The 27,533-nt window shown below is 38.5% G+C and overlaps 2 protein-coding genes across 10 annotated transcripts in view; one reads left to right on the forward strand and one right to left on the reverse strand.

The window, feature by feature from the left end:
- Positions 1 to 27,533, forward strand: part of BCO2 (beta-carotene oxygenase 2) — a 107,144-nt gene that overhangs the window by 35,903 nt on the left and 43,708 nt on the right. Inside the window, exons 1-3 of one of the 6 annotated variants that reach the window (XM_034665752.1) lie at positions 22,689 to 23,583; positions 25,095 to 25,173; positions 25,964 to 26,075. The exons of 2 other annotated variants lie outside the window; for them this stretch is intronic. In XM_034665752.1, the coding sequence (XP_034521643.1) occupies positions 23,399 to 23,583; positions 25,095 to 25,173; positions 25,964 to 26,075 (376 nt within the window). In that variant the 5' untranslated portion in view covers positions 22,689 to 23,398. Of the gene's footprint in view, positions 1 to 22,688; positions 23,584 to 25,094; positions 25,174 to 25,961; positions 26,076 to 26,165; positions 26,218 to 27,533 lie in introns of those variants that run through there. 3 more of the 6 variants (XM_034665751.1, XM_034665754.1, XM_034665753.1) reach the window with 3 other exon arrangements.
- Positions 1,404 to 20,617, reverse strand: IL18 (interleukin 18). 4 transcript variants are annotated; one of them, XM_034665578.1, is made up of 6 exons: positions 20,437 to 20,617; positions 11,791 to 11,895; positions 10,977 to 10,988; positions 6,537 to 6,671; positions 5,624 to 5,757; positions 1,404 to 1,685 (listed from the first exon to the last, which is right to left on the reverse strand). In XM_034665578.1, the coding sequence occupies exons 2-6, from the start codon at positions 11,864 to 11,866 to the stop codon at positions 1,464 to 1,466; spliced, it is 579 nt and encodes a 192-aa protein (XP_034521469.1). In that variant the 5' UTR covers positions 11,867 to 11,895; positions 20,437 to 20,617; the 3' UTR covers positions 1,404 to 1,463. The 4 variants fall into 4 exon arrangements, with proteins under 4 accessions (XP_034521469.1, XP_002921155.1, XP_019657195.1 ...); XM_002921109.4 differs by having other exon boundaries at positions 11,791 to 11,874; positions 20,437 to 20,616; NM_001304843.1 differs by lacking the exon at positions 20,437 to 20,617 and having other exon boundaries at positions 1,464 to 1,685; positions 11,791 to 11,866.

The following is a 27,533-nucleotide window of genomic DNA, read 5'->3' on the forward strand; positions in this document are numbered from 1 at the left end:
AAAGATTTTATTTATTTATTTGACAGAGATAGAGACAGCCAGTGAGAGAGGGAACACAAGCACGGGGAGTGGGAGAGGAAGAAGCAGGCTTCCAGTGGAGGAGCCCGACATGGGGCTCGATCCCAGAATGCTGGGATCACACCCTGAGCCAAAGGCAGACGCTTAATGACTGAGACACCCAGGCGCCCCAGATGTCCTTTTTTTAAAAAAAAAGATTTTATTTATTTATTTGAGAGAGTGAGAGAGAGCATGAGCAGGGGGAAGAGGGAGAAGCAGGCTCCCTCCTGATCAGGCAACCTAACATGGGGCTCAATTCCAGGGTCCTGGGATCATGACCTGAGCCAAAGGCAGACACTTAACCAACTAGGCATCCCTCATAGATGTCCTTTATCACATTGAAGAAGTTATCTGCTCTTTCAAGTTGAGAATTTTTATTATGAATTGGATTTTGTCAAATGCTTTTTCTGCATCTATTGAGATGATTGTGTGGTTTTTATGCTTTATTCTATTTTTAAAAAAGATTTTATTTATTCATTTGACAGAATGAGAGAGAGAGAACACAAGCAGGGGAAGTGTCGGAGAGGGAGAAGCAGGCTCCTCCCTGAGCAGGGAGCCCAATGTGGGGCTCAATCCCAGAACCCTGAGATCATGACCTGAGCTGAAGGCAGACATTTAACTGACTGAGTCACCCAGGTGCCCCTCCTTTATTCTATTAATATGTTATATTGCATTAGTTCTTTTTATAATATTAAATGATCTTTACATTCCTGGGTTGAATGCCACTTGATCAGAGTGTATAATCCTTTGTATGCGTTGCTGGATTCAGGATCAATCTGACTTTGGAAGAAATGCAGAAATTAGTCAAGTGAAGTGATCTCTACAAAATCTTTTTGGTTTTAATGATATTCTTAAAAAATCAGAAAGTTCAGCTATCAATATCTTTTATCATTAGGATCAGTAACCCAAAAGATTGAAAGCACTTCTTTTGAATATAATCTATGTTGCAACTAACAATGTAGAATGTGTTTTGAAACTACGCATTCTTTTAATGTTATACAAATATTTTATTAACCTGGATAAGGAGGAGTCAGTTCAATTTTGTGAAACCTTTTTATTCATTTTTTTTAAAGATTTTATTTATTTGGGGGAGAGAGAGAGAGAATGTGAGCAGGGGGAGGGGCAGAGGCAGAGGGAGAGAAAGAATCTCAAGCAGACCCCATGCTGTGAGTGGAGCCAGTTGCAGGCAGGGCTTGATCCCACAATTGTGAGATCATGACCTGAGCCAAAATCAAGAGTTGGGCACTCAACCGACTGAGCTACCCAGGTGCCCGTTATTCATTTCTTAATGGTATCTCTTGAGACCATTATTCATTTTATTTCATTACTACATTTATAGGCTCAAAGTCTTACAACCTTTCTGAAAGACAAAAACTCGGAAAATTCAAACTGTGCAATTTTAATATCTAGCTTTTGTTTTGAACAGTGAACATAATGGACTTATCCCCACTTTCATCCTTTTTTTTCAAAATGAGTTTGAAAAGATCTTTCTCTTTTTGACAAGCTAGAAAGTATCCTTGGTACAATGAAGACTCAAATTGTATCTTATCGTCATGTCCTGGAACACTTCTCTGAAAGAATATGATGTCATTTCCTTCATCATTGATACTATTGGGAGGACACATTTCCTATAGAGAAAAAAATATATATTATTAAATTTTTTAAGGACATGAATATTTTGAATATGTGTATTTTGAAGTATATTTTTGAAGTATTTTACTGCACAGAGCTAAAGAAGTTTTTATTCTCAAGAGTTAAGAAACAAACAAACCTTTCAATGTAAGAATACTGATCTCCTCTCCCTCTTAATTACTAATCTATTCTCCCTGTTTACTCTGGCTTTTCCCACCACTGAATGCACATTCAGGTTTAGGCCTGTAGTTTCTTCCAATTTATCCCCCAGATAGCTTCCTTTTCTCCTCTCCCCTGAGTGGAGTCTATATCTGGTCAAGACAAAGTAGAGTTCTATCACAGACCACCTGTTTGTGCTAAAGTCAGTTCCTGTCTTCTTCAACCATTCACAGGTAAATACATTGATGACTTCCTCCCGTAGGCATAGGCTAGCTCTTGTTTCTGAGCCAAATGTGAGAGAGCCTGAAAGTGGCAGGCATCTCAGCTTCTTCCTTACTTCAGTGGAGCCTGGGACTGAAATGTGCTGTAAATAGACCCACTGCTTGTACTAAGGCTACGTCCTGGGTGCCAGTGTAGCCCTGCTTGTTGGCTTAAACTTAGCCTTAGCTTATTGGCTTTTTCTCTGCCAAGCACTCTAGTCCCGTAGTAGTCCTGAATTTCTATGCTGAATTTGGCTGGGCTCTGCCGTAAACCAAATGCTGATTCCTATATCCTTCAGCCACAGCATAGGGTTTCTCATGGATAGCTAGGTCACTTGAAACTATAATCCTGCTAGTCACCCAACTAACAGTACTGCCTGCATTTTTCCTATTATCGCATCATACCTACTTTTCAGGATGGACTAGAAAACGTAAGGACCCCCAAGGTTCTTTCCATGTTAATCCCAGAGCCAGCAGACATTTTGAGCTTAACTTTGACCCCCTGGTAGCAAAGATTACCATGATCCTGTCTAAGGACTGATGGAGAGACCTCCAGACCCAAAATAGCATTCCAGCATCCTCCCAAGATGCCTGAAAGAATCTGGGGGGGGGTACCTCCAAACTTATCAATCAGTTGTGGAATTTATAGTTCTAACTCTTTTTTTTTTTTTTTTTTTTTTTTTTTTAAAGATTTTTTATTTAGGTATTCGACAGAGACAGCCAGCGAGAGAGGGAACACAAGCAGGGGGAGTGGGAGAGGAAGAAGCAGGCTCATAGCAGAAGAGCCTGATGTGGGGCTCGATCCCGTAACGCCGGGATCACGCCCTGAGCCGAAGGCAGACGCTTAACCGCTGTGCCACCCAGGCGCCCCTATAGTTCTAACTCTTGACCTTTGTCCTTTATCAACAAGCGAGAGTCCTGAACTGATGACAGTATAAACTAGTTCACCCCAGCTCATATTTCTGCAGCTATCTACAATATACCAGAATTTAGGGAGATCCCAAGCTGGGGAGCCACTCTGGGACTAAGCTAAAGTCTAATGTATAAGTGATAAAATCATCCTTAGCTAAAACTTCAAAAGCTCTAGAAATACTAGAGAGGGATAAACCTTTTAGTTCAAACCTAGTATAGAAAGTTATAGTGAAGGTGGAGGTGTGGAAAGGTAGAATAGGTGATCTCGAACTAGTTCAGTGTCCTATTTCAGAACAGAGGCAAGGAAATCTTGGGGCAGTAGCTCTCCTTGGCTTTAGTGTTGACTATTCACAGCCCTCATAGGGAAGGTCACAACAAATGGATGTGGAAACGATCCCAATGACCTTGGGGAACCCTCAACTTGGAAAGCCCTACCTGGTGAGACTTGAGTGCTCCAAGGGCCTAAGGTATTCTTTACATCAGGAGGGGTTGAATCTGAACCCAGGGGAAGGTAACTTGACCTAACATCTGTTGGTCTGCTCCTCTCCCAAGTGCACTAGTAAGTCTGAGAGAATCCTGACCATGCCTGGATGTATATACAAGAAATAGACACTGACTAAGTTTGGGTTCTTGCCCAAAGGAAAACAGGGGTAACCGGAAGCACTAGGACTTTATAGCTAGTAACCAACCCAGAAAGGCAAGCACATAATGGCAGCCAGTTGTGTCTTACAATCTAGAATTTGGTCTATATTTATAATCACTGGTAAGATCCTTATTAATGGGTGGAAAAGGGATTAAAGAGCATGAGCTAAAACGGGTCCTAACCCCCTCCTTCCCTCCCCCCACTAAATATTGACTGAGTCCTTCCAGAAGCACATTTGTTATGAAGTTAATGAAGCTTAAATGTCAGAGCCCCTCACTTGTCTTCCTAAGGCCCCTTCTTATTCTAAATAAACCTTATGCTTTTGGTGATTTTATTTTTTCTTTAAAAGGGCTGCCCAAATTGTAGAAGCTTCAGGCTCCCCTGCACCTGGATTTGCCTAGTTCCTACTCTATGCCAAGCATTATTTCCATCTTCTTAACATTCTCCCCAGTTTCTCTCAACAAGAGTCCACAGGTCAGGCTTATACGTTTCTGAATCTGCCTCTGCTGCTGAATTAGTTTTCCTCTACCCCATAAGGCTTGAGCTTAGTCATGTTCCTCCTTTCCTTCTGATTTTGTTGCCAAATTAACAACATGCTTAATCCTCTGCAGCCCATTTGTCTGCCCCCAGACCTAGAAAGCCATTAGGATACCTAAGCTTCCCACCTGTTGGTCAAAGTGTGGGCTCCAAATTGCCACCTGAAGGGGTGGCACCCTGGCTGGAAGGCGATGGCTAAGGGATTTGTTTGGAGGTATTTGTTGCATACACAGTGGTCTTACTTGGATTATATATTTTTAATTAATTAATTAATTTGAGAGGGAGGGAGACAGGGACTCTTAACCAGGCTTCACACTCAGCACCGAGCCCAAGGTGTGGCTGGACCTTGTCCCTGAGATTGTGACCTGAGCTGAAATCAAGAATTGTATGCTTAACCAACTGTGCTACCTGGGTGCCCCAGATTATATTTTAAAGTGGCTTTTTCTTCCTTCCCAAGTTGCCCCTTGGCACGTCCACTAAGGTCATAACTAACTTTTGGTAGGCACTGGGTGATCTTGGAGCAGTTCTTTATTGGCAAATCCCCGCTTAGCAGGTCTTTCACACCACGGGATTCACCTTTGAAACACTTGTCAACTTATGAACATCCCCTGACTGTTCTCAGTGGGAGGAAAGTTTTCTGGGTCTAGTCTGTAGCTATAGTTAATGGTTGTTTATCTGATAATAATGGAGAAAATAAAGAAAAATAATGGAGAAAAAAGTAAAAAAGCAGTGGCCAGAGATTATTTATACCTGGCCCTGGGATACATGATACCCATTGCTTTTACACCTGATCTTGTTGATTTTGTTCACTTAGATTAACATTAAAGATAACATACATAAATGGGGCTCCTGGGTGGCTCAGTTGTTTAAGCGTCTGACTCTTGATCTCAGGGTTGTGAGTTCAAGCCCCATATTAAAATTTATTTATTTACTTAAAAAGTAAATAAGAAAATAACGTATCAATTGAAAGCTGAAGGATATAGCCAAGACTTAGGCTAAGAAGCAGGAACAAAATAATTAAGGATTAAAATATCATCATAATTTACAAAGTAAAACGCTTACAGAAGGACAGTTAGCTTCATTCTGTGTGACAGGACTCATTCTGAAAAGTCACATGCCATTCTTCAATATACATGATAATTCACGTCTGTACTCTAGATTCTTACTTTATCTATAGGTTGATTATTCAGAAGACTCAGGTTCGGAAACAAGTCTTGTGACCCTTCCTCCCTAGAGCAGGCTCAGAAAAAGCATGATGTCATTGCAATAAGTTAGAGAGTCTGACAATTTTTAGTAACTATCCATTCTAAGGCTTCTCTGCGTCTTGCCATTCTTGTTCTAGATAAAAGTTTGGGCTGAGGATATTTGGGTTTTTAAATTTTGCACAAAAATATGACTAAAACCAATTAAGGCTCAGTCTTACCTTAAAGGAAATAGTTTTGTTCTTACAGGAGAGAGTAGACATTTTCTTACACTTCACAGAGATGGTTACCGCCAGACCTCTAGTGAGGCTGTCTTTATACATATATATGATAAATACAGTATGGGGTGCGTTATCTGAAACAAACATTAATAAATGAGAACACGAATTAGAGGAAGTTTTGTAAATCCGTATTTATAAAAATTAGTCTAAGGATAACCCTTAACAGACCCATTACATTACTCTGAGATTCAGCCAGTGAAACGGGCGCCCTCCCTGTCTTTAACACATTCATAGTCTGTATTGTAACACAAATGCTGCAACTTTTTGAGTGTTTTACAGATACTCTGAGTTCATTAAAAGATTGTTTTTAACTTTTAAATGCTAAATAGAACATTAAAAAAATCTGTTAAGGTAAAAACTTAGCCTTTTTTCAGAAGTGCACATTCACTGTTTCAGCTCTGCCTCAACTCCAATGTTTGGAATTCAAACATTGGACGGCACAGTAAACAGATTCACTCTGTAAGGCACTCTAAACTTCTGGTGTAAGACTTACTTGAAATGCTTGTGTATTTATTTTTAATTATGAGTTTTGAAAATGCCGTCAGCAATTTCAGCTCTAAGCAGCAGGTAATAAGGATCCATGTAGGCATCCTGTATAGTTGATGCAATGACGGTGAAGGGATTGGTGACCCACATGTAGGCTCACAGCATGACCCCAGCAATGTCTTCACTGCATCGGTTTTTCACCCCAGCTAAAAAAATGTGGGATACCCTATTAAGTTTTTTAATTACTACTCCTAGGACTTTTCGTCTGAGGATTAGGTCTATCATAGAAAAACAGAGGTAGTTAAATAGAACGGGAAGAAGTATTTGTCACTTTTATGTTACAAACTTATATTAAAAAAAAAAATACCTGTACAGTCAGAATCGGGCATATCCTCAAACACGGGTTGATTTCCCTGGTTAACGAAGAGAACTTGGTCGTTCAAATTTCGTATGATTGAGAGTTTAGGTTCGAGCTTGCCAAAGTAATCTGATTCCAGGCTGTCTACAATGCACATTAAATTTCATTTAAAAATATGTTTTTTTCTTCCCCCTAAGTTTACAAATAGCATACTATATATTTCAGTTTTCAAGAGCTACTAGTCGTCATCTTCTGGTACAGAACCAGTGAGGGCAAAGTTGCACTACTCTACCTCTATAGTCTTGTATTCAAATATCCTATTTTCGAACCACAATTTCCCATCCTTTTAACTTTCTTAAGCTTTTCCTCTACCTCAGAGTCCTCCTGCCTCTTACATTTTCTCCCTGTCTAACCTCTTCCTGTCTCGCCTTTCTTCTCTATGCAGCCTGGACCTCACGGCTCATCATTTTATCTCCCCTTTTGCCAGTGTCTTAAATCCCGAATTTATTTGTCCTCCTGCTACAAAACCCCAAACCTGGCTGCTGAGTGCTGCCGGTGAACAATTACACACATGTACAAACTGGCATCGTCACAATTTCACCGACTGCCAATGCTTCCTTTCCGTTACAGTTCAGTACTCTTCCGTAGTCCAGAGCTGCAATTCCAAACCTTCTCTTGTCTCCTAAGGATCTCTACATCGTCACTTCTGCTTTCGCTTTCAGCAAATGATTTCCTGCCACTCCATTTACAAGTGTAACCATGGCACCACTAGTTATTTCCTCTACCCGTCTTGTCCCAAGGGGAAGTGAGGAAAAGGTGCCCCTTCTGGTGTCCAGGGCTAACCCTGTCTGTGCTCTGTATGCATCTTCTACCGAAACCTTGATTTACCAATCATCCCCTCTCTTCTATCGACCCAGCCATTCGACTTCCTGGATCTTATTCTGAAGAAACAATCAGACAAATGTGTAAATATTTCACTACACAATGCTTATAGGAGCATTGTTAATAATAGCAACAAACTGGAAACAATTTAAATGCCATCAATTGGGGATTGATCAAAAACATTTTGGTATGTCCTTACTATGGAAGATCACAAATTGAATATAACTTTAATTATCCATTGCCATGGAACGATGTGCATGTGTATTTAAACTAGATAAAGAAGCTTAGGTATAGTATAACATATACTGAAAGATGTATAGGAATATTGCACCAAAATGATAGCAGTGATTATTTCTGGGTTATTTTCATGGTTTTCTTTTTCTTATTGTTCTTAGCTTCATTGACTAAAATTGTTTATAATAAACATATTATTTTATAATAAGAAAAACACAAAGCTTTTTTCACTTTGAGATTTAAAATTTCTCTGTCAACCATATTCCACTCTGTCGCTGGCCTTGTTTCTCTCTTCCTTCTAATAGCCATGCTTCTGGCAAGAATTGTCCGCATCACTTTCTTACCATTCACTCTTCTAGTAATTGCAGTCTGCCTCTGCCTCCATTTCTTTTTCTTTTTCTTTTTTTTTTTTTTAAAGATTTTATTTATTTATCTGAGAGCATGAGCTGGGGGAGAGGAAGGTGGAGAGGGAGAGGTAGACTCCCAGCTGAGCAGGCAGCCCGACGCAGGGCTCCATCCCAGGACCCTGGGATTATGACCTGAGCCGAAGGAAGACACTTAACCGATTGGGCCATCCACGTGCCGCTCTGCCTCCATTTCTCCATCAAACTGCTGTCACTGAGGTCACCAAATTCTCTGTTGCTAAATGTAATAAAGATTGTCCAGCCTTTGGTTTTCAAGGCTACAAAATCCAACAGGGTGCTTATTACCTCCAGCTTGAAAGGCCCTCCTGAGATTCTGTGGCATTGTCTTGGTTTTTCTCCTTCCGCTTTGGTTACTCTGCTCTGTTCTTTATTAGTTTCTTTTTCTACTCCATCCTTTAAATGTAGTTATTTCCTCAGAGTTTAGTCCTTGGCCTTTACTTTCTCACTCTTCATGTTTCCTCTGATTTGTCTTTTTATTCCTATAGCTTCAGATGCCATTTCTTTTTTTTTTTTTTAAGATTTTATTTTATTTATTTGACACAGAGAGAGAGACAGCCAGTGAGAGAGGGAACACAAGCAGGGGGAGTGGGAGAGGAAGAAGCAGGCTCCCAGCGGGGGAGCCTGATGTGGGGCTCGATCCCAGAATGCTGGGATCAGGCCTTGAGCCGAAGGCAGACGCTTAATGACTGAGCCATCCAGGCACCCCCAGATGCCATTTCTAATCATAAGCCTCCTACATCAATATAACCAGTTCAAATTTTCATCCTGAGCTCAGAAGTATACATCCAAGGGTCTACTGGGCACTCCCACAGATAAGATCCAAAACTAAATTTCTGTCTTCCTCTTTGCTCTGCATACCTCTTTACCCTGCTCTTCCTCTTGTGTTTCCTATTCAATGGAATGGTACAAATTGTCTAAGAGAAAAAATGTAGCCATCTTGTCTTCTGTCTTTCTCTCCATCTCCTTCTAAATCCAGCCCCAATCATGTCCTGTTGATTCTTTCAAGTATTTCTAAAATCCCTCCATAGCTCTTCATTGGCACCCGCTGTGCCTACCTTAATTCATGTCACCGCCATTTCTTACAGGGACTGCAATAAGAGCCTCTTAATTGGCATCCCCCTTTTTTGGTCCACATATCAATTCTTTATACTGAAGCCAGAAGCAATTATAATTCAATTTTAATTAAAGTTAAAATTCAGAGAGATGATCATGTTATCTCTGAATTTTAATAAGCCACATAGCCACCCAGAATAAAGATCCTATTTTCAGATTTCCTTGAAGTTGGTGTGGCCACATGACTAAATTCTAATGGATGGAATATGAGTGCAGTTGATGTGTATGACTTCCAAGTAGAGACTTTAAAAGGAATGGGGCCGTCTTCCTCTTACTTTGAACACTTTCTTGCTAGCTGGGAATGTGGACCCAGGAGGTATGGTAATGCTTTTCAAGTACTGAATGAGTTCATCAGCTTAGGGATGCTGGAATAACAAGAGAGAAGAAACTTGAGATCCCAACATCACCAGGCAGTATCTAGCCATACTATCCTGAACTACCTACTTGGACTTGTATTTGACAGAAGCATTTTCTATCTTATTCAGTTACTATATTTTTGGATCTCTTTGTTACAGCAAGTTACTCTGTATTCCAGATCATATATATTGTGCTTAATGAGTCCCCATTATCCCAAAGATAAGGTCCAAATTCCCTATCTTGGAATAAAAGAACCTTCTTTATCTGCACCCTATTTATCATTCTTCTCTTACCATTCTCCTACTCCCATTCTGAGTTACTTTTCATTCCTCATAGGTGCCATGCTTTCTTTCATATCTTGGCCTTTGAATGTGGTCTTCTCCCTGCCTAGAATACTTTCTCTTGACTAACTCCTATTCACTCTTCAAATCTATCCCTCCTTCAAAGTGCCCTCCCAGAATCTACTGGACTGAATTAGGTGCCCCTTCTATGCATTCCCATAGCACCCTGTGCCTCTGTAACACTGGACATACCATATTACAATTGCCTTCCTGATGTGCCTGCTTCTTCCTGTAGGAACCATGTTTTGTTCACCATTGTATCCTACTGATTAACACAGTGCCTGAGATACAGATGCCAATATTTATTGAATTAAATAAATGGAGAGTAAGGCAATCTTAAAGAAACATGTCAATTATATCTCAATAAAGCTAGGGGGGAAAAGAAATGTGAAAAAATAGTATTTTTTCAAAAAAGTTGCTATCTTCTATTTCTAGTCCAGTAAAGATCACCTTAAGAATGGGGAAAATGCTATTTTTAAGGAAAAGTATGGCCTTTAATAATCTGGGGGTCTGTTAGAGGATCACAGGCCACACATGGGCATGATCCTACCTGGATGCCGGAAGGACAAGTACTGGGTGCATCCTCATCTTAATAAGACTCAGTGATTCAGCCTCATAGTTCTGCTTGCTCTACCCTTCCCCATCTCCTCTATTAGCAGAATTCTCTGCCTCCTGGGAGCCTCCCCTGCTTCTTCCCAAAACATTTCTGAGAGAGAGGGTTGAAGAAGGAAGATTTTCTTGACTTTGGACAATTCTCATGCTTCAATCACCTTTTCTTCCAGAGAATCCATAACTTTCTGCTAATTGCAGGATCTGTGTAACAGGCAAAGTCTACTTTGCAGATTCTAAGAGGTAGAGAATTTCCTAAGGTGTAGAGAGAAGCATATTTTGCTAGAGTTCTTCTTTGTATCCCTTACGGTCATCTTTATTCCAAGGCTATGCTATGGAGTCCACATTCCTTTGTGGGAAGATTTGCTTCTCAAATATACTGGTACCAGTTTCTCTCAGCTGAGAGTGGTGATATGGCTGTGTCTAAGAGATACTTGCTAAAGTAGTTGCTTACTTTACAAAGAAAGGGTAATAAATTTATACTTTACCATCATTTTCAGCTAAAAGGGGAAAAAAGAGAAACAAAATATGTTAAATTCTATATTTCAATTCAGAATATCTTTTACCCTACCATTTCATTACTCTCCTGTTACTCCCCAATATTTAACTATCTTATCATTGATGGCCTTTGTGGGCCTCCATCAGAAATATTATATAATCATCCCAAAGGTCCCATAATATTAAGCTCTTTAGACTTACCGTGTTCTCAGGTATATTAGATATAGAACTTATATCCAGGGTTTATAAATTCAAATTTTCAGTTAAAAGGAAATTTTATAAAGTGATAGATCTACTCTTAAGTTTGTTGTTTAAATGGAAAGTCACCTAGGAACTTTCAAAGAAGCTTTCAAATGAAGCCAGACTTTCAAGTGAAGCCAAACTGTCCATCAAAGATGAATCATTAGAATGTGTTTTAATTTGTCAAATATATTTACCTAAAATGGTATAACTCACTGACAGAACCCTAGATGTAAGGTATTTCTTCTATAATTTGCCAGTTTGTTTTGTCCCCAAATGTACCCAATTTTGTGGGATTTTCATGATGTGCACCTGAAGCCACCTTATGAGTTGGCTACTGTTAACTAAAGTGCCAGGACATGTGGTGGGACGAGTTGCTAGGATGTTGGACATATTATGGTTAATTTCTAGAGGCCCAATATTTGTTTTTTTTCCAGAGAAGAGGGTCACTAGTATTACAACGGAATTTGTTGACAAAAAAGAGGAACTTAATAGTTCATCTCACATCTTCTCTAACTGCATACATTTATCTGAACCCTTATTTGGCCTATTGCTTAGGCTTACCTATAAAGTAAAGTGTGTTGTCAATAAGTTTCATTTCCACAAAGTTGATGCAATTGTCTTCTGTGTTAGCAGCCATCTTTATTCCTAATAAAAGCAAAGCATCATCTGTGAAAAGACAGTGGTTGTTCCATTTACACAAAAAGAATCTTTTACTACTTACTGCCTTGTACTACTCCAAATTCAGAAGTCAGTGTACCACCCAGTATGCCAATGAACACTTTGGACATTTAATAAATGCTTGGGTCTTCAGATTATGAATATACATGTTCAGATGTTCTCTTGCAAACCATCAGATATTTGGAATCTAGAAAGCATCTTCTCATAAAACAGAGGTATAAAGGGTGGATAAGTGGTCCACTACTGAACTGAAATATTGTCCTAGTATCTTGGGGGAAATATATTATCAACGTGAGTAAAGGATGCCTGTCATTTAACTGCGGATTGGCTCTATCTCTGTCTTTCAGTGGGTTCATGTGCATGGGAGACTGAAGGTTTGTGACTTCATTGTCAAAGTGCTAAAGGTGCGACAATGATAAAAATGGTGTTTCCTCCTGGTAGTGAGGGCAGGGTAGTGGGGATGGTGGTGGGAGGAGGCTGAGGGGCTTGGCATCTGGTGGCCCTCTTTCTCCCTACACAATAGTAGCTTTAGATCTGGAGTTTGGGTTATAATATGCTTTTTACACAAGTGTTACATACATATACAGTGTTCCTGTAAACAACAACAAATAATATAGAATTTGAAAATGTTAAAACTTCTTTTTGCTCTTCTCCTCTTCCCCACCCTACTCCACGCCACTCCAACATAGTGTTTATCCTTCCAGACCTTTGTCTATGAAGCAGGGATTCTCTATCTGGGAAATTTGTGAACTTGGGTGGTAAAAAAAATTACATCTTTATTTTCACCAACTTCTAACTGAAATTTAGCAGTTCCTTCCATTATGGTGTAGGAAACAAACGTATTATTAGCAGTACCTGTAATGTCACTGATAGAAATACATATTTCCTATTTTGTTAAAATATCTTGAGATCTTAAAATAGGGTTTAAACTCCTTACCACTTTGAAATATACAGAAGTTGCTGGTCCTACCAGTAGATTTTGTGATTTGTGTGTTAATAAAGAAGCACATATATATTATATCAAAATTTGTTAATTTTTTTGATAACCCCATTTTGATATAATAGATTTCCTTTATAATCTTAAGTATTTAATGTTATACTTGTAAAAACATTATTTTTGAGAAGGGGTCCATAAACTTCACCAGATTGTCCAGGAGGGTCCATGACACAGAAATGAGGCTCTACTCCAGAGGTCAGCAGTACTTTGGGTTCCTGAGGGTAGTTATGGTTGGGGCTCTAAGGCAGGTGCTTGGGTCAGTTGTTGGTATATATAGGAGTATTTAAGTCGAAGCTCCTAGGTAGTGAACTGACTCTAATACTTTTCTGGCATAGTCTGGTGAGGCCAGATATATATGGTAGAGGAAGCAGGAAATTAAAACTCAGTTAAAAAACTTAATCCAAATTAAGTTAACCCAAGACACTGGTCAGTTGGTGGCTATTTAACAGTTTAATCTAGGTTCAGTTCCTTATACACATACAAATGGAGATAGTTATAAAATTTATACAGATATATAATATACAAGCATATGAAAGAATGGCTAGGGTGGTCTTCTCTACAAACTTTAATATTATGTAATGCACTCATATTTTTGGCAAATAAGTTACCTGAAAAGTACTAAGTAGTATGTGCGGGAATTGGATAAAATTACTTATGTTTACTACAGTGAGTATTTAGTCAATGAGTGAATGGATTTAGAGGACACTGTTGCCTTAAAAATAATAATATTACACAATATTTGAAATCATTCATCAGTTAATTATTGAGCATGCACTGTGTGTCAGTAATGGAGCTAGAAAGCTGACAAAACATAATACCTATCCTCCAATTACTCAGAGTCTGGTGAAAGACAAATATATAAACAATTACAAAATAGTATAATGAGTGCTGTAAGAGCGGGATTTACGAGATCCTCTCTGTCTGCCTGGCAGTGTTGAGGAAGACTTCTTGGAGGAAGTGATAATTGTGTTGGCTTGTAAGAGAGACAGGCATTTTCAAGGCCAGGGGAAGACCCTTCCACAAAGAGGGAACGATGTGAGCAAAAGCCAGGAAGCAGGGAAATCTGAGAGAACATGGCTTGTTTGGAGCCTATTACTGTAGTTAATGCAAATGCAGCCCCATTTTACAGGAAGAAAGCATTTCTGAAGATCTCACAAAATTCAAGATTAACTTTTCCTTGGGAATAGATAGAAAAGTATGTAAAGAGAGATCCTTGGAGTACATAAATCTACACCAACCAAAGTGTATTCTTGCTTGCTTTCTTTGTTTCAACTTTCTCAGCATTATAAATAATGCTTTGCATTGTGCTCTCTCCACACATTCTATCATGGTGGTACTTTGGCCTTTTTACCATTGTTTTCTTGCATCTGACTGTTTTTCCAACTCACTTATTTGGAGATGCTTTTCAGCACAAGCAGTAACAATACCCCTCAGCACTTTGATAGCATTACTATCAGATATAAAAATATTTAAAATTATGAGAGTAGTGAACATTTAAAAAATAGCATCACAATAACCTGTACATCTCAAGAACTTCTGAGATATCTAAAGAATAGCCTGGCTTACATAATACTGACATGGAAGTAGCTAATTCTGTCAGGTATAAGAGACACTTAAATGTGTCAAGAGTGTTAATGGTTCACAACTCACTTAGTCTACCAGCTTTGAAATTATGTCATTCTAGATAAACTAATTTGAAGGACTTCATATATTTTCATTTTGCCTGTTAAGTGAGAGTATTATTTTTATATTACATGAGTTGATTCTGCCTAGCTCAATTCACATAAAATGCAGCTCACAATGTAGTTCAATTTGACAAAACCTCCCAAAGGAGAGTAAGATTATAAAGGCCTTGCTTAAAGAGTTTGAACAGTTTTTCTGGGGAAAAAAAATACTGACTTTCTTTAAGGAGGAGAAAGACATGGTCAAATTTATGTTTTAAAAAGCTCGCCTTGGCATCAGTGTAGAGGATGGATTCCATGGGCAAGCCTGGACAGAGGCCAGAAAACAACATCGGAAGCAATTTTAACAGTTAAGGTAACAGTTGATGAAGCTGTAAACTAAGGTAGTGGCTGTGGGGATAAAAGGAGATTTAAAAGCAGGATTTTTTAGCTGATTGGTTGTATATCAAATGGAAGAAGGAGGAACTGCTGGTGACTTCAACGTTGCTGGCTTGGGCAGTTTGTTGAGTGGTTACCTCACATAACTAAGAAAAAAGGGAATGACAGGCTTGAGTGGAAAATGCGTCAGTTTTGCAAATCTCAGAGAGAAGTATCACAGAAGGCAAGGGGGAAAGGAGCTTTAAAGAACTGCTTGAGATCAGAAGCTGCAGAGCCCAGAAGCTCAAACTTGTTCATTGAATTTGGCAGTTAGACAGTTAAGGAGTAGAAGAGTGGGGAACGTGGAAGGAGCAGAGGCACACTGAGAAAGCTCTTTGGTAGAATGGGGTGGGGTAGGACGGGGTTAGGGGGAAGGTAAGACAGTAAATACAAACTATTCTTTTAGGGAGTCTGGCTATAAAGTGTAGAGAGAGGGTGGTAGCTACGTGGGGGGGGGGTGGTATATAACTTGCAAATTTCCGTTTCTGGCTCCAGACCCACAGTTAAACTGCAGGATATACTAATGAATTATTTTCCAAAACATGCCCAAGTAACCTGTCCCGATTTATTAACATATAGTGTATTATTAGTTTCAGAGGTAGAGTTTAGTGATTCATCAGTTGCATATAACACCCAGTGCTCATTACATCACGTGCCCTCCTTAATGCCCATCACCCAGTTCCCCCGTCCCCCCACCCACCTCCCCTCCAGCAACCCCCAGTTTGTTTCCTATAGTTAAGTCTCTTATGGTTTGTCTCCCTGATTTTGTCTTATTTTTCCTTCTTTCCCCTGTGATAATGTTTTGTTTCTTAAATTCCACATATGAGTGAAATCATATGATAATTGTCTTTCTCTGATTGACTTATTTTGCTTAGCATAATACCCTTTAGTTCCATCCATGTAGTTGCATATGGTAAGATTTCATTTTTCTGATGACTAGATAATATTCCACTTTATATATGAACCACATCTTCTTTATCCATTCATCTGTTGATGGATATCTGGGCTCTTTCCACAGTTTGGCCATTGTGGACATTGCTGCTGTAAACTCTGGGGTGCAGGTGCCTTTTTGGATCACTGCATTTCTTTCTTTGGGGTAAATACCCAGTAGTGCAATTGCTGGGTTGTAGGGGAGCTCTATTTTTAACTTTTTGAGGAACCTCCATACTGTTGTCCAGAATGACTGTACCAGCTTGCATTCCCACCAGCAGTGTAAGAGGGTTCCCCTTTTTCCACATCCTTGCCAACATCTGTTGTTTCCTGATTTGTTAATTTTAGCCATTCTGACTGCCCACCAACACTGTTTTAAATCCAGCCCTCATCACTTCCGGCATCTTCTATTTTGATACTCCTTGACTTGGTTTTCTTGCTTCCAGACTCTCCCGGGCTACATACTGTTGCCAGTGTCATTTCTCCTGCCAGGCCCCGTAACTTCCTGCTTTTGTTGCCTGCCAAACCCTTCATTCTTCATCTTTTAAGTCCCCATTCAACACTTTCTTTAGGGAAGCCTCTCTGACTCCTCCATTCCTACCTAATCCTTCTCTCCTCAGTGCCCCCTTCTACCTACCCCTGTTTATGCTTCTCAAATAGCTCTTACTATGCTGAATAGGCTTATTTTGATTACAAATGGGTCTGCCCAGCTTCCATCTGAGTTTCTTTAAGATGAATTGTCCTTTTTCTTGATTCTTCAACACCTGGAAAGAAGCTTATATACAGCAGGAGCTCACTAAATTTTAAATGAATAAATGTTTGTGATGATAAACTGTGTTGCCATGACAACAGTGCGGTAAAGGGACTGGCAGAGTTTTTTCTGTCTTAAAACCTTCACTCCATCTGAAAGCCAATGAGAAGGAGAAGGAAAATGAGGAAAATCCGAAACATATTTTTTTTTCAAGATTTTATTTATTTATTTGATGGGGCGCCTGGGTGGCACAGCGGTTAAGCGTCTGCCTTCGGCTCAGGGCGTGATCCCGGCGTTATGGGATCAAGCCCCACATCAGGCTCTTCTGCTATGAGCCTGCTTCTTCCTCTCCCATTCCCCCTGCTTGTGTTCCCTCTCTCACTGGCTGTCTCTATCTCTGTCAAATAAATAAATAAATAAAATATTTAAAAAAAAAAAGATTTTATTTATTTATTTGAGAGAGAGAGGGAGAGAGAGAGTGCAGGGAGAGGGGCAGAGAAGAGGAAGAGGGAAAGGGAGAGAATCCCAAGCAGATGCCATGCTGAGCGCAGAACCCTATGTGGGGCTGGATCTCGAAACCCTGAGATCATGACCTGAGCCAAAAGGAAGAGTCAGATGCTTAACCTACCAAGCCACCCAGGCGCCCCTGAAATATATTTTAAAAAAATAGAATAACTTCTCCAATTTTCTCCCTCTTTTTCTTTTTTTTTCTCTAGTGGTTTCTTTTTTATTTCATGTGTTTATTTTCTTACCACTCTTTTTGTTAGATCTCAATACATCTACAATTACAAATGTTATGCCTCTATTCACTCCTCCCCTCCATTTTCCTCTTTTGCTTTGTCATCCGTGTTCCTTTGCTTTCTTAACTCTAGTCTATGAAAAATACAGTTCGCATTAGATAAAAATGCTTTGAATATTTCATCTAAAATTCTCAGATTATTGAGTTTTTCTTCTTTAAAAGTTACAAACCGCCTTGGAACCATCCTCCCAGGAATATGCAGTGGCAATTGGTTCTTTGAAACAAAAACAGGTTCAGTTATACAAGACTTGAAAACTAGCCAAAGGCTACTGAATGGTAGAAACTCATGATGGAAATTAGGTCACATGCTTTGCAGTCTTGCCTGGGGCTAGTCACTTAATTTTGAGGGTCTTAGTTTCCTTATTTGAACAAAGAGGAAGTTGAACGTTAATTTTTTAGGTCTTAACCAGCTCCAGCATTCTGTAATTCTAGATTCTAGGTCAAGCTGCAAGGAGAGAACCATTTATATGTGGCAAATATCCTCATAACCACTTCCTCGTAATTCTAACACAACATGTATTGATTGAACATTTATTATATAGCCAGCATTGTTAAGCCAAAGGAGTTTAAAACATATAATTAGATTGAAAGTAAAAGTGTCTTGAATTTTAAAAAACAATTGTGTTTATCCTTGCTGTGGAATTACAATTCTCTGGCATAGGCATTGGATGAAATGAGGAAGCATATTACCCAATTCCCTAAAATCAGGTATGTAGTCATCTTTTTTTTTTTTTAAGGTTTTATCTATTTATTTTGAGAGAATGAGAGAGAAAGAGAGCATGAGCGGGGTGAGGGGCAGAGGGAGAAGCAGACTCTCTGCTGAGCAAGGAGCCCAATGCGAGGCTCTATTGCAGGACTCCAGCATCATAACCTGAGCGGAAGGCAGACGCTTAACCAACTGAACCACCCAGGCACTCCCATAGTTAGTCATCTTGATAGCAGCAAGATCAGAACCTAACTATTCAGTTCTAGAAATCATTTTGTTCTTGAAAATGTTAAAAGAAAAGAAAAGAAAAAAAAGTTGCCATTTTATGAATATATGCATGTGGGTGTGGCAGAGTTGGGATGGAAGAAGACCTAGCCAAAATTTAGGTAGTTAATGATAAAAGGTGTATATGTAATCAATGGCTAAATACAGACTCAAAAGAAACAGCCAAAATGCAATTGATGTAGTTGGAATGGCCTTGTGTGAAAAGGAGAATTTAATTTAACCTTAAAGAATGCTTAAGATTTGAATGGATGGAAAAAGGAGATGGAAGAACATTTATGTAACCATTAAAACAATGTTGTGTTGGAGGGTGGACTGAATGGAGCCATTTTTTGAGCTGTAGTGGAACAATCCTGCTGTCCTGCAGTGAACTCAAGGTAGGGTGGGGTTAGAGAGGGCTTTGGAAGTCACTAGAAGAATGTGACTTTATCTATCTATCTATCTATCTATCTATCTATCTATCTATCTACCTATTTACTTAAAGTTTATTACTTTCCTTAGAAAGCGCTATACCCAGTGTGGGGCTCAAACTCACAACCCCCAGATCAAGAGTTGCACGCTCTTCTGACTGAGCTAGCCAGGCACCCCCAAAGAATGTGAATTTAATCTCTCAGGCAATAGGAATGCAGATTACTGAGCGGGCAAGTGCATTACGAAAAAGATAGAGACAGGCTATGACACTACTGTAAGAATTCATTTAGGAATTCACATAAGAATTCATAATATTCATGTAGGGATATTATGAACAAGCCAGATTAAAAAAGATATTGTGGAGGAAGATTTAATAGAACTTGAAATAGCTGGATATAGGCAAAAAGAAAAGAGGAGTTTAAGGGTGTCCTAATTTTTGTTATTCAACTCCAAAATAGAGATATTTATTTGGCTCTTTCCTTCTTATGAAATAAAATCCTCCTGGGGAATGCTATAGTTTTGTACAATTGTAGCCCAGCTAAGGGTGTTGATGCAGATTCCATCAAGACTATCAATCTTAGGCAAAATTTTTGTTTACTTTTAGAATCATGATTCAGAGTGGAGACTCCCTTTGAAGAGGAGCTTACTTATTTTATCGTTTTATTTTATTTTATGATTTTATTTATTTATTTGAGAGAGAGCACGAGCAAGGGGAAGGGGCAGAGGGAGATGGAAAAGCAGACTCCCAGTTGAGCAGGGAGACTCCCCCACAACTGAGCAGGCAGCCTGATGTGGGACTGGATCCCAGAACCCTGAGATCATGACCTGAGCCGAAGGCAGACACTTAACTACCTAGGCGCCCCTACTTTATTGTTTTAAAGCAGCGATTCTCAAGGGTCTCATGAGGTCAAAGCTATTTTCATAGTAATTCCAAGATATAATTTGTCTTTTTCATCCTCATTCTCTCACGAGTGTACAGTGTACTTTACCAGAGGCTACATTCTGTGTAATATTGCGTAGATGGAATGCAGAAGCAGGTAGAAATGCAGCTGTCTTCTATTAAACCAGATATTAAAGAGATTCATAAAAATGAGAAACAATGTCACTCTTCAGAGTAGATTTTTAAAAATATGTAGTTATCTATAATTAAAAATGTTATTTATGCTAACCCATAATGTGCTTACTGTTACTTTAAAATACATTAAAAGGTCACTATTTCAAAAATTTCTCAGTTTTAATTTCTAATACAGTAAATGACAGCAATACAGTAAATAACCTAGAGAAACAAAGCTTTTTCAGGGTATTCAGTAATTTTTAGGAATGGAAAGAGGCCACACCAAACAGTTTGAGAACATTTGTTCAAAAGTGATACACTCCAATGTTGGTTAAAAGAGAAAAAGTTTCCACTACTCTGACTTTGCTATGTTCCCCATACATTGTTACTGCCTGCCCATCATAGTGGTGTCAGAAGACTGAAATTGCTCTCAAACGTTTTTCTAGCTTACTCACTTCTAAACTATACCTCATTTCCAAATAAAACGGAATATTTCTTACCTGTGCTTGATAGTTTCCTATGAGAGGAAGGGATCTGGAAAGTTTGAGGTCTCTTTCTTTTCCTCAGGCTGTGTAGATGGGAAAAGGTGTCAGTCCCTTCAGCCGCTAAAGCCGGCAGCTGGGAATGCCGAAAGCATTGGAAAACAGAGCAAGCACGTCGTCAGTTCTAATAGCCATCTGGGGGAGGAGACCAAGCCTCTGGGGGAGGAGACCAAGCCTCTGGGGGAGGAGACCAAGCGATTGGGAGAAAGGAGGAAGAAGGTGGAGGGAAGAGACTGTTCTGGCACGCCTTGGACCCGCCTGCAAATGTGGGCTCTTTCCTAGGGCAATAGAACTTGAAGTAATGTCAGAGACTATGGGTACTTCTTTCAGTATAAAATGACTATTTTAATGAAATAATTTCTTCTGTAAAAATTGGAGTTCTGGCCCTTCCAAAGCTTGTGTCTCTTTCAGAAGTACTGTACTTCCATGCTCCCCTCCCCATTTTTAAAGATTGTTTTTTTTTTTTTAGACTTACTTATTTGAGAGAGAGAGACCATGGGAGGGGAATAGAGGGAGAGAATCATAAGCAGACTTGAGCAGGGAGCCCAAAAGGGGTTGGTCTCATGACCCATGAGATTATGACCAGAGGTGAAACTAAGAGTCTGATGCTTAACCGACTCAACCACCCAGGCGCCCCTCAAGCCCTTCTAAAAAAGCACCTGCTTGGTCAGTTAGAAGCATCTTTTCTCACATTAATCTTTCTCTGTTTTGAGACTTTCTATTCACACTTCAGCACAAAACTTTTTCCTTATCTTGCAGTGCTGAATAATCAGCCCTATTAGAATAACCCCATAATGTAATAATATCAAGCAGAGTAAAATATTATAGCCTTGAAAATAATTAGCCGGAACAAAGTTCTTTGGAGAATTTTTTCTTGAAGAAGTGCTAAATTGTATTACCTTGCTAGCAAGGGAATTAGCAAAGTGACGTTTTGTTTTTGCTTTTTTTGCCAGTACAGAGCCTGTATAGAAACAGAAGGGTTCTAGAGTTAGGAACCAAAATGCTTCCATAAGTAGCTAGTTGGGTGTTTTGTTTTGTTTTTTAACAAAATAGAATTTTCATTTTATAAGGTCATAAAAACGTCATGTCCACAGCAGTGATTACAAAGGAAGCCCATGGTGGGATGGTCGGAGGTTCTTGGTGTGGAGACTGCCAGAAGAAGAAAAATCACACATTTAAGAAATATATGAGAATACACACATGATTGAAATTGAACTAACAGATTTCCATCCTGCAACTGTAGTGTATGAAAGCATGAAATGGAGTCAAACAGTGATCAGAAGCAGAGCACCAAACAAATTAATTTTAAATGGCCCATTGCTGATGATTTTTCTCCAACTGTAAAGATGTAGAATGCACAATTTACCCATTTTTTAGTTTGGGGATAAATAGTTTTTTGATACAGAGCAACCCAGATGTCTACATGTCCTGCCAACTTAACAGGATTATTTGTGAAGATTAAATGAGATGATGATAGCCCTTTGAATAGTTTAAAGCACTAGACAATGATAACTCTTGACACACTCACTTATTCTTACTCATTTAGTTTATACAATGGAGATAATATTTTAAAAATAAAATTAAATGTACCCAGTGTTCTCTTAATCTGGTGTAAGCATTTATGTATTAGGTGGAATCGTTTTTCCTGGAAATATTTCAGGAACTAGATAACTATCTCTTTAGATATCATGCAATGTGAAGACTGGAAGAGGAATTAGATCAGTATTTCCCAGACTTTTGGATTTAACGGACTATTAAGAATAATAACAACAATAATGATAATAATGCAGAAGAGATAAACACTAAGTGGGCAACTTCATATTTTGCCAAGTAAGGGCATTAAAAATCTTAAAAATCTTTAAATTTTTATTTCATGAAAGACGACTTTAACACCAAAAAAATTAGGAAGTATATAGTATCAGAGTAAAGGACAATTCTTTCAAGCAGATGCTGTAGCTTTATGAAAAACTCATTACTTTCCCCCCTTATTTTACCACATATGGTGAAAATTTTAACAGATTGCTATTAGTCTTCAGTGATGGGGATCCTGTAAAGACTGTCAATAATAACTCCCTAATTATCTAGTCTAGTTTTATTAAATGATTTATATTTCACAATATTAGCAAATCAAGTTAAACAGACTGAGTACCTATTTTCTGGGAACTTACTTAAAACCAAAGACTTTTTCACAAGTAGCCAATAAATAAACATACACACACGTCTTTATGACAAATTACATTGAGATAAACCAAAGGGAAAAAACTTTGTTAAGTTAAATGTAGTTTGCTAGGGGGCAAGAGTACGTACCTGGAATTTATGGACGATGTTATTGACCTTTGCTTTATGAGGTGATTTTTTTTTTTTTTTTCCTTCCACATCAACTAACTGGGCATAACCTTAGAATGTCTTTGAAATTGCAGGTCAAAGTCACCACATGAAACCACTTTAAAGTATGTGGGCCATGTACGTTAGAAAGTATTTTTTGAAAGCTGCCAATTAAAGTGACTAAACCTATTGACATAAGGAAAGGAATCTTCCGGAAGGGTGCGATTCTTAAAGTGTGGGTTGCACCAGAGAAAAAAGAGGCAAAGGAATGGAGGGCCTGGCTCTGGAAGTTTCGCTTGCGAGCCAGGGGAATTCTGGCTTCCTTCAAACTTCCTTCAAACAGGCCATCTGGACTAGGATGTAAGTTTTATTCGAGAAGTAGTGTCGGGTGTCCCGTTTTGTGTTCCTTTACTGACATTCCAAGCGGGTGGGACACACCCCACCCAGCCTCGCTCAGGCAATTCTTTCCTGAAAGACTAGTCTCAGATTTTTACCATCTTCACACACTTGGAGGCAATGAGAAATTTTTGTTTCCGAGATTCCAAGTCCACGGCAATAGTGGCCGATAAGAGGAAGAAAGCCACTCCTCCGCGAAATGCCAGAGGGTTCCCGGCCGGATTCCAGGCCCAGGCTCCGGGAGCATGCGCAGCTCGTCGTGTCATGTGATTCACGTGATTCACGCGCTGACTGCTGGGAGCCCTCGGAGACTGCGCACTCGAGCGCGCCAACCCGGCCTCTTCATTCCCGCGCTTTCGCCGACGAGGAAGGTCGCGACGACATGTAGTAGACTGGGCTTGGGGTGGGGCTGGAGGGATGTATGCCCTTGAGAGTTAGAAAGCAGGCAGTGAGAGGATGAATGCTTCCTCTCAGGGACTTTAGTGGTCTGAAATACAAGTAGGGAGGAAAAGACAGCGGGGAGGGAAGTGAGAAAAAAGGTAGGTGAAATGGCCCCAGGGGCGCCCTAGGCATTGAGAAGAAAGAGAAGAGTAGGAGAAAAAGGTTGCGTAAGGTGCAGGGTCATTGCTTGGTAAAGTCTAGGTCACCAGAGCGTTGGATTGCATAGCCGAGGTTATGGTCTGTGAGTGGGGTGTGTCACAGGAGGAGCTCCGGCCTTTCGACTGGGCCTGGATTCAGCAGGAGGCTCTAAGTTATGACAGAAAAGAAGAATTTATTTTTGCAGAAACAGAATTACCTAACTGTAGAAGTTTTCATTTGCCATACACGCGCATTCTGTTACTCTGAGAGGGGAGAGAAGAGGTGTAGAAGGAAAAGGGAAGAGGGAAAGGGGAAGGGAGAAGAGAACAGCTCTCACGTTTTCTTCTCTTTCCGAACTTCCCAAGGCAAAGTGAGCGCTACTGTGTATAGTGTTTTCTGCATGCTGCTATTACAGCACTTACATGCTGGAAAGATATTGACAGCAATGTAGGAGCACTATAGGGAATTTATTATTATTATTTGTTGCTGTCTTTCTGTCTTATTTATAGGAATATGATATATGACTAATCAGATTCATTACAGTTATCCAGGTCATCATAGTTTCTTCAAAAAAAGCAAAGTAAATTGATAGTGAAGTATAGACAGGACTCCTCATCGTTTAAGACGTAAAAGCTATCCCCTTGTAGGTTTCTACATTTTTTTTTTGTTTAAACGTAATTTTTCAGATTCTTAAATGATTTTCAAAGTTTGTGGGAGAGTAATTTAGAGTAAAATTCAGATGTTATATTAAGGTAAGGTAGGGCAGTGGAAACTCAGACATGAAATTATCGTTCTAGTCTGGCTCAGTTTTGTTTGAACTTGGTCAACTATCTCTGCCTCTGTTTTCACCTCTGTGAAAAATGACATTGAATTAGATAAACTATAAGATATGTTTCAATATTAAGATTTTTTGAAGGTAGAAGAATCTTAAATTCTGAAACAGGCAGAAGTGCCAAATAGACTAGTTTGGCTGAGGGAGTAGATGAAAATCTTAGGAACGGTAGGTTGGCCCCAGGTGATATAGGACTTTGGGTGTCATACCATGGTAATTAAATTCATTCCGGAGCAATGAATAGTGGGAAGGTTTTTGAGTTAAGGGAACATGGTAATCAATTTTGAAATATTGCCCAAACAGCAGTTGATAGGAGTGAATAGGGCAGGGAGAATGTGAGTAGTTCAGATAAGTGACAGATGAGAACCTAAATGAACAATGAGAGCCTAAATTAAATTGGTGGGACTAGAAAGAAAGGGAAAGGCTCAAAAAACCTGTAGCATGGGGTTTGCACTTACATTTGGCATTCCTGTAAACCTTGCAGCTCTTGCCTCCAGAATATGATGGCAAGTCACACTGTAAAAACTGATACTAGAAATTGCAAGAGACCAAGAGAACTGGAGGTAATCCATTTGCTCCTGGAGGCTTAATCTTTGGTTTTATTTTTTATACTTCTCAAATTTTTTTTTTCTGTTTAAGAGGTTGTATTGATGAATAGAATTTAATGTTTTCATATTCCCAGAAGTGGGATTGTCCCCTCAGGAACTATGTTGATTCCAACTGTTTTTTCACTAAATAGTATAAGCTTTCAAGAAACTATTGGGAGATGAAATTTCTTTGTTGTAATTCGTGATGCAGAAACAGAAATGAGTTCATGCCTATATGATACATGAGATTTTAAGTAATTGTTTTGCTCTAATAAGTAGGGTACCTAGGTACTATAGTTGCTGATATTTTTAATAAAGAGCACTGTATTCTGCCATTCTTCACTCCTCCTCCCACTACTTAATCTGTTTGCATTTGGGACATTATTTGCTTCCTCAAAGATTATGTTATCTTGCAGAATTTTGCAAGTAGTTGGCTATTGTCTAAATGAAAATTTTACTCTATTGCTATGGAAACATCTACCGGTTCAAGATATAGGAAACTTTTTCATCAAGGGACTAATACCATATTCAAAGTCTAATGTAAAACCAGAGTAAAATTTAGTAGGTGAACAAGTACTTGTTAGGCCTACAAGTTTTCTTGATAATGAAATTTCAAATGACTGATTAGGACTTGAGCGCATATAATTTCTAGTATGTTTGCTTTTTTACCTGAAAGATGTTTTATTTGCCTTTTTGGGGGACAGAATGCATATGTTCTAAGGATCTTATTGACTATTTATCTGTTTTCTTTACTTTCTTCTATTAGGCTCAAATGCCAGATAGTCCACAACTGTCCTCTCTTGGAAAATCAGATTCTTCTTTCTTGGAAAGCTCTGGACTATTTTATAAAGATGAATCCCTGGAGAAAGATTTGAATGGTGATATATAAAATGCTTATATTTCTAAACATGGATTTATAATACAGAAAGTTTGTTATAGTTCATAACTTAGTGATTTTTTTTGAACAGATATGGGCAAGGAAATTAATCTAATGTTGTCTACATATGCAAAGATCTTAAGGCAAGTACTTATACCATATCCTCTTGAGTCTTTCTCTTAGAAATAATTTTTTTCTGGAAACTCCATAATGAGAAGTTTAGTTCAGTGTCTGCAAACCTATCCAGTAATTGAAATTTCAGAGTTTTTTATTCTACCTTACTTTTTTATAATAGATTAGTTGATTATTTTCAAAGAATAATTCCACCTTTTCCACTTAACATCCTTTGATTTGTTATTACCAGAGCTACATACTAGGCTGGATGTATTTGGTCCCTAAGTAGATGATCTAACATTTAACATTTTATGAGAAAACTTCTTGTAGAAAAATGCCATTTGTTGAAGTTAATGATAATAAGAGTGATATTAAAGATAAAATAAATACATTTATGAAATATTTAAATATTATGTCTCTATATTTGAAGAGTGAATTTAAATATTTTGTTGGCCTGAGATTATCATGTTTATAAGGTGTTCTTTTTTGTTGTTGTTGTTGTTGTTGTTTTGTTTTTTAAGGTGGGCTTTTTTTAACTACTGGACAATCATTGTATTTGAATGATGGCTTATGTGGTTGTTAAAATAATGTATGTAGTTTAATATTAGAATTATAATGTATTATAAGATACATAGTCTGTAGTGTCAGGAGACTTTGAATAGTCAAAAATATTTACATGACTAATTTAACTTTTACTGAAGACTGTTTCTAAAGTAATGAAGCTTTTTGATGTGCGAAGCTATTTAAATGAAGAAGCTAACAAGTATAGCATAATAAAGAACTAGACGTTCTAACTATTTAGTTTAACGTAAAACTTTTTTTTCCTCATTAGTGAGAGAGCAGCAGTAGATGCATCTTATATTGACGAGATAGATGGACTCTTCAAGGAAGCCAATACTATTGAAAACTTTCTAATACAAAAAAGAGAGCTCCTGAGACAGAGGTTTACAGTGATTGCAAACACACTGCACAGATAAAATTGTGTACTTAAAATAAGCTGAGAATTTAAGCCCATTAATTGTTGTATTAAAAGAATGACATTTATGCTCTGAAAGCTCTCTAGTTGTTACAGAAAATGTGTGCCTTAAACATAGAAGGGGAAATTCCTTGAATTTCTTTTCTAGATTTAAAAGGAGCTTTAAACTGGACATGAATATGAAGTATGTAGCTTTTTTTTTTTTTGAGGGTTAAATGTTTGGCATATTTCATAAAAGTGTTAATTATTTGAATTATATATAGATTCTTTTTTTTCCTTAAACCTCCTAATCTTTCTTAAATTCTAAAATAGGACTCAGTGAGTTAATTTGATAACGTTTAACAATATTGCACTTTTTCTTTTAGAATA

The sequence above is a fragment of the Ailuropoda melanoleuca genome, chromosome 8 (assembly GCF_002007445.2).
Source record: "Ailuropoda melanoleuca isolate Jingjing chromosome 8, ASM200744v2, whole genome shotgun sequence".
NCBI lineage: Eukaryota > Metazoa > Chordata > Mammalia > Carnivora > Ursidae > Ailuropoda > Ailuropoda melanoleuca.